This window comes from Palaemon carinicauda, chromosome 11 (assembly GCF_036898095.1).
Source record: "Palaemon carinicauda isolate YSFRI2023 chromosome 11, ASM3689809v2, whole genome shotgun sequence".
Lineage (NCBI taxonomy): Eukaryota > Metazoa > Arthropoda > Malacostraca > Decapoda > Palaemonidae > Palaemon > Palaemon carinicauda.
In genome coordinates, this window is record NC_090735.1 from 119,094,568 (window position 1) to 119,114,142 (window position 19,575).

Consider the following 19,575-nt stretch of genomic DNA (forward strand, 5'->3'; position numbering starts at 1 on the left):
GATGTGTAAATGCGTCTGTTTCTTCGTTATGATCAGAGATAAACGTAAACAAAACATTGGTTGTCGTTTTCTATTGTGCTTTTTGGCGTGTTTAGGAAACGCATGATATAAAATCGCCTTTATTTTGATAATTTTGGATTTTCAATCTTACAACAAAAGCTAGTCTATAGAGTAATGGTTTTGCTATTCACCAGTTGTCTTAAACAATAGATATGACAAACATTAAAATTTGTCTGTATTTCGGGTCGTGTTATAACGGGAAATATACAGTGTTTACACCCATCCTGGTTGTAATTTTAACCATTTTTCAAGTTATTAGAACTTTAAAGTATATTAAATGTTTGATTTATTTACAAGAACAATTTGATATTATAAAGAAATACAGTACAGTACAAAGAAAGTAATGGAAAAGGGTAGTAAACATGTTTGAATAAGCAAGTTGCCGGTTGCCATGGCCAAATGTAATTATTTCTGTTAGTTGTGTGTTTCGAAATCTGCGATTTTCCATTTATACGAGGTTATTCATCGACCAAATTCTCGCATAATTCGGGACCCTACTGTATATATACAGTACTGTACAATATATACATAAATAACAGGGTTCAGCATGAGTATATAACAAATGAATATCAACTGTTACAAAAACAACTATATAATAAATAACATTTATTGTAGATACTGAACTAGTTCATAATCCATGTCATAAAGAGAAGATGGTTACAAAGGCTTTTGTGTGCTCAGTAAAGTCATCCATCTAATACCCTGTCTTTGAAACATTTTGAGTACTAAACTTCATAATAATAGCAACTTCAAAACTATCTACTCAGAAGACACAGACAATACAGTTTGACTGAAATCACCATTAAGGAACTGGTTTTCTGACACTTCCAATACAATAAAATGTCTAAAACAACATAAAGAATATTCTCAAATCTGGAAATGTACACATATCAATTTACAAATGATTACCTGTACTGTACAACAACTTTAGTGACTGCTGACAAAATAATGACAAATGCAGAAGCTATTCACAACACTAAATAAGCCTTCTTGCTCTGAAGAGATATGGTATTAAACAGACAATAAAAGAGAAGACTCAGAACACTCCCTAATCTCTCTATGTATCTATTTTTACTTTGCACATTCCATTTTTTCTTGCAAATTAGAACCAAATCAAAAGGATATGAATAAAGAAACATACATAAATATCAGGATAGATAAAAAGTGGCAATTTTACTAATTACATCTACTTACCCTAATTTAGTAAACCATAAAGGAGTGAAAGACCATTTAGAATTTACAGACCCTCTACAATAATACCATATGAAATTCTAGTATCTTGAGTAAACCTAACCCTTTACACAGACCCAGCTTAAACAACACACAGCTAATATGGCTAGACCAGAGGATTCAAAATCGTAAAATTCTTTAGTACATTACTTCTAAATAGTAAGACTTTTCATTTGTGTACTAAAAAAACAATATAATTTTCACTTATACTAGATTCAGTTGTTGGTGTTTTCAAAGCAGTACAATGGATATTGGCCATGAGATGAAGTGGGTCCTTTTCTATTTAAATAAAACCTTCTGAAGTAAACATATAAAGCACCTGAACAGTGTGGGCACAGTACTAACTACATTTTGCATTACCTGTGTCCCTAATGTAAATATGGCTACACAATGGGAGTTCTCAATTTAAAGTTTTTTTTTTTTCAATACCTATAGATAAAAATAAACAGAAAACAACAAAGTACCTTCAAGAACATTCAGAATATTATTCATGTAACAATGTACTGTATTAAGGTTCAGCAATAGCAGAAATAAATATATTAACTGAATGAAGAAATATATCCTGTAACCAAACAGTAATATGCAAAGCTTGTGAAAATATTTTGGTATAAAATAATGTTTCTGTGCATAGTACAAATAAAGCAATGATTGATTATTTTCTATCTGTAATCTCTTCTATTTTCAAAAAATAAAACTTAAAAATCATAAACATGAAAATTTAGGCCTCTATGTCTAATGTCTAATATACCAATGCAATGGTTAACTGGTCTAAATGCCTTTTATAATTATATTTCCTTAACAAACCTGTTTTTCCATATGTTCTTATACATTACTTTTATTAACTAACACTGCTAAATCAATTTCAATACCTAACTATGATGACTAAACTTTTTATACACTTCCAATATACTTTCCAGACATTTACTAACTCTCAATCTTATAAAATATTCTTAAATATTTTAGAGCATTCACGCTGGTATATATTTCCTCAAAATATACAAACATATTAAAGTGTGTAAAAATATACCCTAGAACATATTTACCCCACCTTCAGAAGTGGAACAAATACAAAGGCACTATGCAGCATTGAGCTACGACACAAACATCACAACCTCCATTAGTTTCATATAAAATGATTCCTACTTTCATTTCCTAAATCCGTGAAGTTAGATCAGATTGTAGATGTACCAAGACCTCTAAAGAGATATTAAAAATAAAAACTAATAATTTTTAAATATAGGATCTGGATCATAATTATCTTTGCTAAAGTAGAACTACTACCGTATGTGACTATAACTGTTTTTGTCCAACTCCAATATGGAGCAATGTATCTAAGAAGAAAATCATTCTTATTTTTGAACCAACATATACTATTTAGGAAAACAAAGTCTTTGTGCTCAAGATATCTTAAACAAACCTTTCTAAATTATAAAATAAAAGAGCCATGAACCTTCAGATAAGTTAAAATATCAGACAGTTTATTTTATATTTACGGTACATTTTATATTTACAGCTGCTTAATGAAACATTACATTATAAATTAGTATGCACATTCCACAGCCTATGATTCAGGTTAGAGTACGTTGTCATAAGAGTTCAAAATAACATAACTTTTCAAAACAAATAATTGAAGCTAAATACATTGTCTTACTAGTGTTAATATTAAAGGATAACATACTTTAAATATACCCAAATTCTTAGAACTAATAAATTCTGCTCCATTTCATTAGGGACAATAAATCATTAAATCTCATTACAGGAAATAAAATTTTTTTTTTTACATTCATGCAAGGATCATTATTTCTGAATTATTAAAAGCTATTGAAATGTCTTAGAACTAAATTTATGGCAAATTAGAAAATGTCAGAAGGCAGCATCCTCAAAAGGTTACTCTTTAGCAGGCATAGCACAGACCTCTTCACATTCGAGGTCTGTTACATTGAGAGCTTCATTACATTCTTCCGCTTCAGCTCCTTCAGTGAGTTCTATCCCTAGGGCCTAAAGAAAAGAAGCCACAACTCATATTACTTATATCAACAGTGACAATTTCTCTCGGTAAGAGAGGTCACAAGGAAAGCTATATAATTTACATAAAAAAAGGAAATTGTGGTACAGTAATTTGTTTTAATAGTTTTCTCTGTAAGTTATGAAAGTTGGAAATATTGGTTAAAAACAGTTTTTCTTTTTTCAAGAAAAGACCAACAAAATTAACTGTTACTCTTTTATAATGCATATAAATATGAAAATTACTGTAAGATCAAACATCTTACGTCTCATCTGTCTTACACTAGTATTTTCTGTTAATTATGATGGGTTTCATATCCAGTAATTTCATTAATTAATAACTTTGAGTAGCATATATTGGTAAACTATAAATACAGTATTAAAAAAGTAAACTTAATTACATCAACAGTGTACAAAGGCTGTATACAACATACAATACATTCCCTTAGCACAAAGACTCCCATCAATTACAAATTCCTGGGACATGGAAGAGGCAACTCAAAACTGAAGTGGATAAATGAATCATATTGGTTTGAAAAACACCAATAAAGCCATAACTGATGGTTGTGACAGGTTTGTTAATTATCTTCTTACTGTGATTAGCATGAGAAGTACCCTATGTAAAGCCCACTGTAGTATGCTTAGTTAAAGTATGCCCTGCATTGAGGACTTTTTCCATACAAAGTATGATGGACTAGCCAAAAAATTGAAACCAAAATATTTGAAGGTACGTCTTGTTTACGCACGATGTACCTCTACTTTGAAAAAACTTAACTATTCATACGAAATAGGGCAAAGGTATAAAAGTAGAGGTTTAACCAACCATAAAATAAGGTAACTGCTCATGTTAGAAGGCCTAGGACTGGAAAGTAGACAGCTTCAAGTCTTCGGTTCAAAGATGTAACAATTTTGTCCAAATTGAGTCTTCCCAAATTGTCCCTGGTCCCTGCAATAAATTGAGGGATCAAGGACAAGTCTCTTCTCTGACCAACAAAGGAGTACCTGTGCAAGAGGAAGAAGATCTTGATCTTCATACCTTTTTGTTTGTGGATATAAGATCAGACTAAGAAATTTTCAGCATGTATTGCTCATCTCCAGATCTTCAGCCAGAGTTACAGCCTTGAAAGCAAGAAGCAGTTTGAGACCACTGGTTTGAAGTCATGTTTCTTCTGCGCTCCACATGCCTAACAGATGGAGTCATGTTTTATCCCAAATCTTACGTGATGGGAAAAACTGAGGTCTGGGAGATGGATTTCTAGGTTCATATTGGCAAAAATACCTTTGAATTGATAAGAAAAATAAGGGCTGTTGACCAATATAGACAGAGCTGCAGGGGTCTCATTCTGAGATAGGAATGAGGCCGTGACTTTTATGAATCAGTCACTGTGCCCAGAAGGCTTATCCATTACTGGAAGGTGTAGGTTGATACCTGAATGGCCAAAAAGATGTAAGGCAGGTATCGAGTTGCTCTCGGACAGAAAAACCTGTAAAGGAACAGTCTATGCTCATACCCAAATGAAAAATAAGTCAGAGACAGTAAGGATTTCTTCCGATTTACGAGAATTCCCAAATTCATCAGATAATTTAAAATCAGTTCCTTAAGACCAAAGGTAGGGAGTTTGTAAAGACTACTTTAATTCAGTTATCTGGTATAGTAGTTATAGGAGGCCTCATATCCCAAGATGAATCCCTTTTGCAACTGGAACCATTACTCTAGTGAGACCTATTGGACTGCATAGTAGAAAATACAGTATTGTACAGGGTTCTGAATTGTTAAGTATTCTCCATGAAGAGGAATTGCAAGAAATTTCTCACATCTGAAGATATAGAAATCCAACAAGTTGAAGGGGAAGTTCTATCTATTTTACTGGATGGCAGAAAGAACTGATGTGTCAATCTCCATCAAGAACTCAGTGAGGATGAAAAATTTGTTAAAGCACCTCCAAAAACGGCTATTATAATACTCAAGAGATTTTGCATAAACTTTGCATTAGGCACTTTTTGCTAAATAATATGACTAGGATTTTATGGTAGGAGGTACTCTCTCTAGAGGAAGGTAATACCTCTCCTTGAGACCCTGGATAACACTGAGTTCTACCAATTCATCGACTAGCTGAATAAAAACAGTCTGCCCAACACTGGAACTTGAAAGCCAGGACACTCAATAGGATTGCTTACTAAAAGTTAGATCTCTTCCAGTGGAGCTGTCTCTTATTAGGGTAAAAGATCCAAGGACTGAACTTTGGTTTAAGAGTAAAAGTGAGGAAGGGGTAGGAGATATGAAAGGTTTAGGATGTAGCTTGGCTTTTTTAATAGGATCATAAAAACTTGAGCAAGTAGGTGAAGTCGACATTTACAAGGACCTTAGTCGGCATTGTGTAAGTTAGAATTGTTTAATATAGGAACTGTTGGTAGAACTGCAATCAGCTTCAGGTTTTGACATTCTGAAACCATATCACAATACGAGCAGAGTTGTTTTCTTTTCTATACTGTATTACATTTGAAAAAGCACGAATAATGTCATTGGCACCATGACAGTGTGATATACAATAGGTACACTTGATGAAGGCTAAAGTTCAAGAAATTGAAGTCTATTAATTAGGATTTATGAATTTGGTCTATAAGGCCAGAAACTATGGTTTGGGTGACCACTCAGCAACCATATACATCTGGGGGAAAACACCAAAGTTGCATTATGAAGTTGAAGATAAAGAGATTGAACAGCAAGATGGAAGAAAGGAAGCTAGAACAGAGGTAGAATGAAAGGCTAAAGAAAGAGTACAGCTTGGAGCCAAAAAGAACACTACAATGACCTTCTAGTAATACATATATTTCACCACTAGAAATGCATTGACTGTACTATCCCACTACAGGGGATATCTTCTGTTGGTGAAATTAAAACTTTGCAGAGTACTCACAAAGAGGAATCTGCAAAGGAGATGACCCCACCAGTTCTTGAAATAGCAGCAATATTAGAAATAATCTCTTGAGAGCCCCATGGAGTCTTGCCAGTAGAAACCATCCTCTTTCTCCAAAAGTCTACATGAGGGTGAAGTAAGAATCTATCTTAGAAGACAAAGGTGAGAAAATAAGTTTTCATATCCAAAAATAAATAAAGGGAAAAGTATTTAGAGAAGGTTGATAAATTACAGCCATTGCCATTGACAAGCAGAAAGTTTCTTGTCATGTAAGAATGGCTGCATTATTTCCCTGTTAGTGATAGGACCATTCCATGTGTTAACATATTACTCTAGTTCTCTATCTTCTGCTCGGCCATTAGACCGTGCTTACCAACTGAACACAATTTTCAGATTGTGGTCAAAGGAAAGATGACTGTCTTTGACATGGAGCATTGCTTCCTGAAGTGACGAGTAAGTCGATCATTGAGAAGATCCAAGAGGTAAATCCTTTTCCATCGAGTAGAGCTGAGAATGAATGATAAGGAACGGTTGAGTTCAAAATTCCAGGTTTAACCTGGTAGCTAAAGTCCTGAGGACAAAGAGGAGGTATCTCCTGCATGACAGACGGATGGGTTTCTAGGGGAGAGTATCCTTCAGGTTCACTGAGAAGTCTTCCCGAATGCAGGCCGTATGGTACTTGCCATCTTCATACTAAATGAAGTCAAAGACAGGGAAAATGCCAGTACCGAGTTCCCAGTTGATTTTTCTACCAGATGAGTTAGCTGTAAAGACCTGGATAACCATCTGGATGATTTCAAGTGTACTCTTCTTCGTGTTCCTTCAGGACCAAATGGTCCACTGGTAACTGGCTACAGCATCAGGAAAGTCCTTGCCTTAGGCCTGAGAAGACTAAGTCTGAATAAGTACAGGGTATTCTGCATTATAGAAATGCCAAATTCCAGTTAGAGGCGAAGTACTGTATACAAATGCACCCAGCCAGATGTCCAACAATCTGCTGATTAGTGAGGTCCTGTAAGTGCCTCTCATGGCTGCAGACTCCAGGCCCGAGTATGATGTGGCCTGCAAAACTCAGTCTTCTATCGGGTCTCCGTTGCTGGCTCTGCAATCACTGAATGTAAAATATCCACCTGTGCTAGGATGAGGAAGAGGGGCCAGGTGCAAAGAAGCGAGGTCGGTTTGCAATTGTCAGTCGGTGAGAGAACTTGTCGCAAATCTGTGAATAGGTGAATTTTTATTTAATAAATTATATGGCTCTTTGTATCATGAATGACTAAATCTGCAAAGATAGAAGCAGCGAATATCAAGGCCAATATCCTTGGATCGAGACATTTTCAGGTAATCATTTACATAGTAGTATGGAGATCATTTGGTGAGACTTTCATATATCATTTTATGATGAAATTCAACTGAAACAACAGCTCTTGACACCTTGCATGGCTGGTGTCTCGGGTACCATCATGGGTGGGGGGAGAGGAGGAAGTGACATAGCTACGTCTCACTTTAGAGAATATTTCCTGTATGATTTGATCATGTATGCCAATATAGTATAGAAATACACAAAAATCACCCTTACATAATTACGAATAAAGACTAGAATCACAAGTGTTTCAGTTAGTGGTGGGATGAGAGGAGAGGATAGATATGTCTCTGAACTGGGTAGTGTCGATGGGGGAGTAATGCCTCATGTAGGGAATGGCTAAAGAGTGCTATGATTATGCATGGTAACATAAAAATCACCATATAATAGCCCTTACACACTCCAGAATAAAGGCTAGAATCCCAAGTCTTCATTGGTTGGCTGAGGAAAAAAGGAGGTGCTAAAATCCTTATCTGTGATGTATGACCATGTGCGGACTTGATGCCGAATGCACTTATACCGAAAGGCAAGAGGCTGAAGCTAAGATGCCTAATGGACAGGAAGCTGAACAGACATGTAATGGACAAGATGAATGGAACAATAGACAATTTAGTACTTACGACAAAATTTTTTATTTTCTGAAGAACAGCAGAGTACAGGGTCCAACTTCCGTAACGTTAGATTTTGAAAAACCAGTAATCAAGAGTGTTAAAACATATTTTTCAAACACATTAATTTCAGGCTATTTTTTTCCTTTTTCTTCTTTTTTTTGCGCCAAAGGCATTGGCAAAAAAAATGTCAATGGACTGCAAAACAGGTATCCGAACCAGAATGAACACCTCATTAAACAATCGCAGGGGATTGCTTTTGCTTCACTAACAGATGTTCTAGAATTATTTGACGAATTCCTCGTTCTCTTAGATTCTACAATCAGCGGAAAGATAAAAGACAACAAGTTATTTTGAGAGAACATGGTTAGGAGTAATGAATTGGGGAAGGAGAAGAAAGCCTATTTTCTATGTAGAATTATTGTCAGTTCACACTCAGGTTATGGATAACTTACCCAGAACTAACAATTTTCTTCAAGGGTGGCAAGTGGCATTCAATAAAAAGCTTAATATAACGCATCCCATATTACCAAAGCATCTTAGAATTATAAGGAAAGAGCAAGCTACATATGAAGTTTTAATTGAACAGGCATTTATCGGAATCAATATTTCCCAGACAAACAAAAATTATGATGCTATCAACGATAGAATTGAATACAATATAACCTATTTGCAATTCATATAACAAAGGCGGCCTTGGTTTTTTATGCACCTTAGCTTAATATTTCTACTGTAGTTACATAAAAGATTTTTTTTCTTATTCAAAATTTTCATTTTATGATTTAAATTATTTTTAATATTTTCTTGTAAAAGACAGCTGCAAATAAAGGTTGAAATAGTTACAATTTTTTATTACATAATGTTTGTCTTTAGGTTAGTTTCTGAATTGCTAATTGTTTTTTTAATGTTAGTATATAAGTTGTAGATTACATTTATAAAAGACAGATTAAAAAAAATGGCACAGCTCGTAAAACTGAATGTGTCAAAAAGTAAATTGTTCATTCTTCATCCTGTCCATTATACTTCATGTCTGTCTGGCTTGCTGTCCGTTCGGTTTCATGTCTGTTCAGCTTCTTGGCTTCGGCCTCTTGTCTTTCGGCATAGGTGCATTCGGTATCATGTCCTACTACTATACAATATAAGACCATGTGTTGTACTGTATTCTTTGGTAGGACTGATGAATGATTTTACTTCCATATGGTTTATATTTGTAAATGACATAAATGGTATATCATACACCATTGTATTTGGCATAATTTTACATACACTTATACATCATCATATTGAAGGGGTTAAAGACAGATAGACAAATGGGAAAGCAGGAGGAAGTCCCATGCTTGTCACACTTCAGCAACCACTTTATAACAACTGGTTTCTGTATCGCATATGGCAGAAACTAAAATCAGTGTTGTCACATGTAATTAAAATGCCACGATAATAAATTAATAACAATTATGTGCATTAGTATATGTGAGCTGTACATAATGTATGTACATTACTTGGCGATGTATTTGATATATAAACAAAATGAACATCCAAGAAGGAGAAGGAGACTGCGTACAGGTACCAGAAGTAATGTGTGCCAATACTATCTCCAGGAATGGGAAGAAAGGGCAGAGCCCATTATTCCTACTGGCAGTATGTGTCCTCGTTCTCCTGAGAAACTGAGCACAAGCAGTGAGAGCATGATCACCGGTAATGCATACTGATATGTCTACTCAGGGAAGGGCACATTCCAGCTACGTATCAACACTATTCGCGAATACGGCGAGAACGTACCAGGATCCGTTCCCCGAATGGGAGAGAAATAATACGAGTCACTTGTGCATGACTCATATCTATCGGTCTTCCGGGACTTCTTGGATGCCATCATCTTTTAGACTTTTCCTCAAAGAATTCTACCTTCCCTTAGGGTACCGCTAGCCTGTCAGTAAACAGAATTGGGTGATCGAGTACCTGTACTATTGGTTGGAGAAGATCCTTACCAAACACCATAGTCTCTGTAATGATGAACATGGAACCTTTGATCTAGTCGTCTCTCAGGAACTGCTGGAAGGACAGGAAAGAAAGTGGTGCTCTTTATCTATATCAAGGGTACGAATGCTAGGTCTTGTATGAGACCCAGCAATGGTAGCAGGTGGATGAATACTTGTAGTGAATACCAAAACGTATTTTTGCGGAAGGAAATATTCCTGATATGTAACCTCTTGCCTTGTGTACAAAGCTAGAATGTACTACGTAGTATCATCTACCGAGTAGGTAAGTTCCAGGTATGTACCATCCCTCCCATACATATGCAGGAATAGATCAATCGGGAAGCAAGCATGATGTTGCATCTCGATGCTTGTACGAGTATTGGCATCCTGAGGTCACCTGTTCCAATCCATATCACAAGAAAGAGTTGGAAGACCTTGGTGACTGGGAAAATCTTGGGGTGTAGGAAGATCCCACGTCGTGGACCGCCACTTTCTGAGTGGTGAAAGATCTAGGCCATAGCACAATTTCAGCTCATCAGAAAACCTCATTGAAAAATTTCTCAACTGGTTATGCTGGGAAGGAACAGGTAATGGATCACAGGCACATCTATTCCCCAGTGCAGTGACTCAAAAGTAACAATCATAAGGAAACGATTGCTATGGTTCCCAATTGTGTGTGATTCCTGATCGTATGGTTCCCAATTGTATGGACCCTGTTCTGCACTGTGGAAAATGATTGGGGAGAACAAGCATGAGGAGACTTACCTTTTCAGGAGAGAACACAATTGGAAGGGTCGTGTCAAGACGAAACATGAAGGGAAAGAGCACAGGAAACACTCAGCGCTCATAAAGGGAATATCTTGTACAGTGATAAGAGTGATCATAGGTTCCCCTCCCCACCCTGGATCATGTACTGGAATAACTGGTACAAAGCAGATAACAGAAGTTCTATGATCTGAAAGTCACTGAAGACCAGGTGTGAGGTGTCTAATAAACGTAGTACTGTAAATACCTGACTCGGATACTGAAACATATTCTTAGTGAAGAAAACATTCCTGAAACAGTGCGCGTCATCTCAAGAATGTACCAGGATTGTCCCTCAAGTTGATAAGTTCGAGGTATGTACCACCCCTCCCACGTGCACACAAGTAGAGATTGGTCAGAGGAGTTCTCGTCACTTGGCTGAGCGAGAGAAGACCAAACACGTAGCGACTGGTCACACTGAGATAGCTCAAGCAGTAACAGAACGTTTATACACCGAGGGAATTTGGAACATATGAGCACTTCGCACTTGGTAGTGATCGTGCGCATCACTTGAGAATGATCTGAAGATAATTTGTATTTTTCCCTAACTAATACAAACCAGTAGTTATCTATTGTGGATTATCTTACAGCAAAGCTGGAAGGTAGCCATTAGACTAAAAGTGCAAGGTGGCAACCCTACCTAACCACTTGAGTGGGTAGGCAGGGGATGGCTGGGGGACCCAGCTGCCTATATATACTCTCACAGCTGTGAGCCAAGTCACTTTTTGATTGCAGACTGGACTTACTGGGGGACAAGTGATGGTGTGCCAAATTATATAAATAACTACATGTTTGTATTAGTTAGGGAAACATACAAATTATCTCCGAATTTGTCATTTGTTCCCATACTAACAAACCTTACGTTATTTATTGTGGATGACTCGCTCTTAGAAGGATGGAAGTCCTAGTTCTTGTATGGACATTGACCTGGGTTTGCCTAGTACAGTATTTGATTGTGTTTTATGGAAAACCTTGCCATCTCTAACAAAAAGAGATGTTAGTAGGGGCCGTGTTGCTGCAGTGCGTTTAAGATATCTCAAAACTCCTCACTCGGCATAGTAACAGTTGATCTGGATCAATGGTTACAGAATGTTGACTCATAATCTGAAAGGGCCTGAATCTAGGGTCCAGTAGCCCCGGATTTTGAGTCTGCAACAAACTCAGGGACGAAGCCGAGTGTTACTTAAAACCATCCCCTTGAATGAGCAATGTAATAGGAGAGGCCATGCAGTTCACTGTCTCTCTTTGCAGAAGCTTAAGTGAGCGGGAACACCATCTTCAAAGTGAAGTTTCGATCAGTTGCATGGCGTATTGATTCGTAAGAAAGTCCTTTTAAGGATTTCAAATGCAAACCACGTTCCAAGGAAGAGGGCTGATCTCTGACTGAGGGCAAGTGATCTCATAACGAAGAGGAAATATCCACTCCTCTCAGCTTAAAGGTGAGGCCTAAGGCTGAGCGATAACCTTTCATAGCTGAGACTGAAGGGAGTTTTTCCTCCCAAAGGTATATAAGGAACTCTGCTATTACAGGGATAGTGGCATCGAGTGGAGAGATGTTCCTTGCACGACACCAATCACAAAAGACTGTCCACTTAGCCTGGTACACTGAGGCTGAGGACTTTCGCAAGTAGCTGGACATCCTCTCAGCAACTTTTTGCAAAAAGCCTCTCTGATAGAGGAGAAACTGGATAGTCTCCAGGAATGAAGTCGAAGAGACTGGACAGTCTTGTGAAAGATGTTTGCGTGGGGTTGTTTAAATAGATCTGGTCATGAAGGAAGCTCTCTCGGTAGACCTACTAGCAGTTGCAAGAGGTCCAGCAACCACACTGTGTGATGCCATAGTGGGGCTGTAAGGGTCAGTATTAGATTCTTGGAAGCTCTGGTCTTGTTGAGCAGCCTTTTCATCAGACAGAACGGGGGAAAGGCGTACAGGTCGATGTTGTCCCACCATTTTTGAAATGCATCCTGCCATAGAGCCTGAGGGTCCAGAACTGGAGAAAAGAACAGTGGAAGCTTGTTGTTCAGAGATGATGCAAACAGGTCTACAGTTGGGGAACCCCACAAAGTTAGGACTTTGTTGGCTATCAGAGCATTCAAAGACCATTCGGAGCCCACTATCTGAGTCGCCCTGCTTAGATTGTTCGCGAGTACATTGTTCTTGCCTGGAATGAAGAGAGCCGATAGGGACACCGAATGTTCTTCTGGCCATTTGAGAATCTTTACTGCAAGAAGGCATAGCAGCTGCGAAAAGGTACCTCCTTGTTTGTTTATGTAAGCCACTACTGCTGTGTAGTCGCTCATCAACACCACAGAGTGGTCTGCCAGCAACCGATGGAGCTGATGGGGAGCTAGGTATACTGCTGTCATCTCTAAATAGGTTTATATGCTGGTACCTTTCCGACTTTGACCAAAGGCCGGAGACCGTGTGATGCAGTAAGTGGGGCCCCCATCCTTCTTTTGATGCATTTGTATAGAGTATAAGTCCAGAGGAGGGACGAGAAGATCTTGACCTCTGCAAAACTTTTTGTCTGCCATCCACCAAAGTAGATCCGTTATCTGTTCCTCAGTGATTGGAACTATTGTGTCCGGCGGAACTGAGTGTTGGTTCCACATGGATTTAAGCTGCCACTGCAGGGATCTGATCGTGAGCGGCCGTTTGGAACTAGACAGAGAAGAGAGGTTAGGTGACCTCGCAGACATAACCACTGATGAGCTGGTAGATCTTCCCGTCTGAGAAAGGGTGATGCCACTTCTCTCAGCCTGTCAGCCTGTGTATTCTTTCGTCTGATGGGAAGACTGTTGGACGGTGTCTATGATCATACCGAGGTATATCAGTCTCTGAGAAGGAGCAGTGATGACTTTTCAAGATTTATCAAGATCCCCAGATCCTGACAAAACTCTAGAAGCTTGTCTCGGTGATGAAGGGTTATCTCCGAGTCTGCTAGAACCAGCCAATTGTCGAGATATCTGAGGAGACAAATGCCATTCTTGTGAGCCCAAGACAAAATTAAGGCGAACACTCTGGTAAAGACCTGAGATGGTGTCACAAGACCGAAACAGAGAACCTTGAACTGATATCTTGTCTTCATGTATGAATCCGAGATACTTCCTGGAGGACAGATGGGTTGGGATCTGGAAGTAGGCGTCCTTGAGATCCAGTGTGTACATGAAGTATTATTAATTGCTAAGCTACAACCCTAGTTGAAAAAGCAGGATGCTATAAGCCCGGGGGCCCCAACAGGGAAAATAGCCCAGTGAGGAAAGGAAACATGGAAAAATTAAATATTTTAAGAACAGCTAGCAACATTGAAATAAATATTTCATATATAAACTTAAAATAATTTAACAAAACAAGAGGAAGAGAAATTAGATAAATAGTGTGCCCGAGTGTACCCTAGAGCAAGAGAACTCTAACCCAAGACCGTGGAAGACCATCGTACAGAGGCTATGGCACTACCCAAGACTAGAGAACAATGGTTTAATTTTGGAGTGTCCTCTTAGAAGAGCTGCTTACCATAGCTAAAGAGTCTCCTCTACCCTTACCAAGAGGAAAGTAGCCACTGGCCAATTATAGTGCAGTAGTTAACCTCTTGGGTGATGAAGAATTGTTTGGTAATCTCAGTGTTGTCAGGTTTATGAGGACAGAGGAGAATCTGTAAAGAATAGGCCAGACTATTCGGTGTATGAGTAGGCAAAGGGAAAGAACCGTAACCAGAGAGAAGGATCCAATGTAGTACTGTCTAACCAGTCAAAGGACCCCATAACCCTCTAGCGGTAGTATCTAAACGGGCGGCTGGTGCCCTGGCCAACCTACTACCTATCTGGGAGATAGCTTCCCTTATGGCGACTGTCAGGTCTTTAGACCAGGGCAAAGCTGCGCTGGTCTTAGGAGGACTCTGAGTTCCAAAGATCTCATCAAGAGCTATCTCTTTCCCTTCCTAGGTGGTGGTACCAGGATTAGACAGCTTATTGATGGCCATGGCCCTCATCCAAAAAAGGACCTGCCAAAAGGTGTGCTCCGACTCTTTTCTCTCTTGTTTTGAGGAAAGGTTTGGACAAGCTGCCCTCAAGAGATATTCGTCATCAGTGTCATTGGTATCATCTACCATGAGCTTAGAGTAGGTCTAAGTTGTCGACTGGGTTGCGAGAGGGACCTGCCACAGGGGACCTCCTGTCTGCTTCTGTCATACGGGCTTCCCTTGCCTTGGCGTTCTTGGGTCTTGTCTTAGTGTCCTTGGACTCCCTTCGCACAGGAAAGTGTTTCTCCAAGATGATGTCGGGAGGAACTTGCAAAAGTTTCGAAATGCCAGTTGTAGAAGCCTTAGCTACGGGGGCCAAAGGCTCTTCCTCTGTGAGTGGTAAGGATACTGGACGTTGGTCCGGAGGAATCACCTCAATTTTCTTAAGGTTGAAGGGATGGACAGTGATCTCCCTGGGTGAGCCGATATCCCGGCTCATCCGAGGGTGGATGAGATCAGCGTGAGGTGGAGTGACGCCTCTCATCTTCCTCTTCTGTCGTTTCGTCAAGAAATCCTTATCCTTAACAGGAGTTAAGGGAAGAATCTCGAGAGAACGATCTACAGCTGGAGGCACCTCGGCACTAGATCGAAATGGGGAGGATCATCGTACCTTGTCTGACGAGGATCTCCTTCTAGGATTTGAACTGCTATGTAACAAACTCAAATCGGACTCTTAAGGGAATCCGTGGAGTAGCCCTGACTGGGACAGTCTGGGGTGTGGCAGTGGGAGAGCCACACCTATGGACTTCTGGAAGGGTGACAGAAAGGTACATACATACATATACCAAGGCACTTCCCCCAATTTTGGAGAGTAGCCGTGGGGGCATAAAAACAATTGGACTTCCTTGTGTGTTGTAAGAGGTGACTAAAAGGGATGGGACCAGGGGGCTGGAAACCCCCTCTCCTGTATTTACAATCCTGTGTGACAGAAAGGTACTACCCCAAAAAGGAAGTTCATCACCCTTCGAGAAGTCCTGGGTTTCCTTAGAGAATCCAGGAGGGGGAGAACTTCGTCTAAGAGGAATCTTAGAAGGAGCCTGAGACAGCATAAGAGATAGCCTCTGAGGCAACGGGAGATGCTCTTTTGAGCTCTTTTGACAAACGAAGAGGGCAATCAGGACTAATAGGCACGTTAGAGTACTTATTAGAAGGCTCCTTGAACCCTTCTGGGAAGGGTATCAGCCTCCCCGCTAGAGGAGGAAATAGTTGGAGGTGGAGGTGTTGGGACTGCACTTGTTTGCGATTCTGGTAATTCTAGTGGCGAATCGCTTGTGGAAATCGGCGATTTGCACAAGAAATCGCAAGATTCACATGCAAAATCGAGAGTTTTGCGCGACAACAGGCGTGATTCGTGAGCAGATGTGCTCTTTTCACAAGCACCAGGAGCCGAACTGGAAGGTGGAAGCCGTAAGAATTCCTGGTGCTCCAGAGGACCGCCTATGTGTGATCTAAGTTCTGTACAAGAGGGAGAGAAAGTATAGGAATCACACGTACGTGATTCGTATCGATCGGTCTTTTTGGATATCTAAATGTCCTTCTAGAATTTTCAGCAAAGACACCAATGAAGATGAGGCAGAGGAGAAGGAAGAACTTGAAGTTCGTCTTATATGATAATCGTGCAGGTCAATGACAACAATCTTGTGGGGAAACAAGCCACAGCAGCACAATCAGGAGATGCATCATTAGTGTCTTTCTGGGGTTAGGAAGACACTGAAGGAAAGAATCTAAAGAAAACCAACTCCTTAGTTCACATTGTCATGCTCATTATCGCGGAACAGAATAGCATAAGACGTGCCGCCAAACAGGAACAACTATGTTACATACCGACATGTAGCACACAAAAACACTGGCACAATTACAGTTATTAAGACACTGCATATCCTTGACTTTCTCCATAAATATCCTTCGAACATAACTGTGAGCCAGAGCATTTACTCAATCTGAAAGAAAAAGATTAAAACAGCCAGACTGGGACACCAAGAAGTGGGTCAGTAATGTCCAGAGATCAAAGTCAAAGTGAGGGTTGCTCCACCCGACAGGCAACTATATTTACCGTTAAAAGTCATACTCCCATTAAAGGACGATGATTTTTATTCATCTAGGAACAAACCTAGTTTAAATGTACGTTTACTTAAAACTTACATCATCCAAGTCTTTTTTAGCACATTAAGGTATTATCTATCTTACCTCTAAAATGGCAGAATTTGGTGCATGATCAGCTGGGTTATCCTGTTTGAATTCATACAATATCTTTTCTCCCTTAGCTTCAACAACAATCAGTCCTCCGTTCTGGAATCCATCTCCGTGCATATTGCCTCCAATTCCCCATTCCTTTCCCTGTTAATTGAAATTCAAATCTGTCATCTTCCTATAGCGAATCATACATCATAAACAAATTGAATACTGTTCAGTACTAATGTTACGGCCAAAAAGAAAAGCTATTGTCAAACATTTAGAGGGATGGCTTAATAATTATCACATTTCATAAGAAATTACTGTAACTGAGAAATTTATTATTACAAAATAAATCCCATACCTTTTTTATCACTGCTCTTGAAATTTTTGAAAAAAGTGCCGGAATTAGATTAAGAACTCCCATTCTCTTGAATTCTAATGCTTTGAAACTCTTTTTGTCAATATCAATGTATAACTCTGAAAATACAAGATAAAGATTAATTCAAATTTCTACGGTTAACATAAAACAAAACTCCACAAAATAAGACCATCATATAAGCTGTAAGTCAAAACTCACTAACCAATTTGAAGTAAAGACACATTGAAGAAGCATTAGTATATTATGAAGACTCCCTACTTAACAAATCCTATTAGGCAGAATACTTAATTTTATAACATTGATATGGAGCATGGCATAAGTAAATGATGCCATAATAAAAAATCACTTAACAAAAGTAAGGAATACTTTAAAAAGCAAAACTAAGCCATTCCAAAGCTTACTAGGAGCAGACTACTGTACTGTGCAATAACCTTGATGAATTTTAGGGCTTACCACATACAGTATACTACTTATGGTAAATTTTTACACAAAAAAAGTAAAATACTGTAGACACAGAGGAGATAAAAGCAAACTCAATAATGTAAACATACAGTAGTTTATAATAATGGTACTACTGTAATAAAATTACATACAGTATGTAGATACAAATTCTATTTTTTTTCAACAAAACTAACCTTTCAACTTTTTCTGAACACTGATATGATAATCCATTTACAAAGCAAAATCATCATTATCTCTTCCTACGCCTATTGACGCAAAGAGCCTTTCACCAGTCGTCTATCTTGAGCTTTTAAATTAATACTTCTCCATTCACCATCTACTTCACGCTGATGTATAGCCTGATTTTTATGTAATTTCAGGCGATTTAATTTCCAAATTTTACTTAACCTAGCCATTGTCTGATTTACATTTTTCAATCTTTCAGTAAACTCCAATTCTAAAGACCCTGTACAATATTAGAGATCATAGTTCCCAAATATGTAAATTATTCCACCTCATTAATCCTTTCGCCTTTCAATGATATTTCATCTTAGATTGCATATTCCATCAAAGGCTTTTTCATAGTCAACAAATGCCATCAAAAGTGGATTTCTATATTCTACTCATTGCTGTACAACATCTTAAAATGAAAATTTGGTCAGTACAACTTCTACCTTTTCGAAATCCTGCTTATTCATCTCTCATCTTTTCATCAATCTCTCTCTCTAGTCTCTTTAGAATGAGTATGCTATATATTTTCATGATGACTGACGTATGATGCCTCTGTAATTATTACAATCAGTCAGATCTTTTTTTGCCACTTTCACCAACAATCCAAGCTCCCATTCATAAGGTTTTGCCTTTTCATGCCACATTCTACAAAATAATCTTGCAAGTATTCTTGGGGTCACTTCATTTTAGGCCAAAATCATCTCAGCAGTTATTCCATCGTATCCAGGGGCTTTCCATCTTTTCAGTTTTTTTAATGATAGCTTTAACTTCGAACACATTGAATTCATTCATGGGTACATCCAGGTATATCAATCATATCTCATATTCATGACCTCGCTGAAGTGTTCCATCCAACATTATCTTTCTTCATCTCCTGTTGTGTTATAACAGATCCATCTCTCTTTTTGATGGGTATATGCTTCTTTTTTGCTCCAGTAGAAATTTCATTAATCATTCTATGGACTATTCTTACACCATAGCCACTCCCTGAATTCATAGCTTTGTCAGCCTCATCTGCTTTCCTGTCTTAAATATTCTCTCCAGTCATTCGTGGCTTTTTTTTTTTTTTACCTCACTATCAATACTGGAGTACTTAGAATGTTCTACCTTGTAATTTTCATTACATCCTCAGAAACTTTCAACAATCAATTTCTGTTTTTGTCTCCTTTTTATAGTATCCTAAGTATTATTTGATGTCCGTGGTTTTCTCCTCGTAACTGCGTGTCCCAAAAATTAATTACCAACCGACTGATATGTTCTTAATTTCACACCATTCTTCATTAATCATCTGCTCTTCGTCTCTTAAATTCTCTAAGACTGCAAATCGATTCATACATTCAATGGCAAAGGTTTCTCTTTGCTTATCTTCT

The 19,575-nt window shown here is 38.4% G+C and overlaps 1 protein-coding gene across 1 annotated transcript in view; it reads right to left on the bottom strand.

Annotated features, from left to right (window-relative positions):
* Window positions 1-653: 653 nt before the first annotated feature.
* The window catches only part of LOC137650145 (prostamide/prostaglandin F synthase-like), a 39,018-nt gene continuing 20,096 nt past the window's right edge, over window positions 654-19,575 (bottom strand). Inside the window, exons 3-5 of the mRNA XM_068383297.1 lie at window positions 17,516-17,631; window positions 17,167-17,316; window positions 654-3,288 (exon numbers count right to left, since the gene is read on the bottom strand). Of these exons, the coding sequence (XP_068239398.1) occupies window positions 3,178-3,288; window positions 17,167-17,316; window positions 17,516-17,578 (324 nt within the window). The 5' untranslated portion in view covers window positions 17,579-17,631 and the 3' untranslated portion in view covers window positions 654-3,177. The remainder of the gene's footprint in view (window positions 3,289-17,166; window positions 17,317-17,515; window positions 17,632-19,575) is intronic.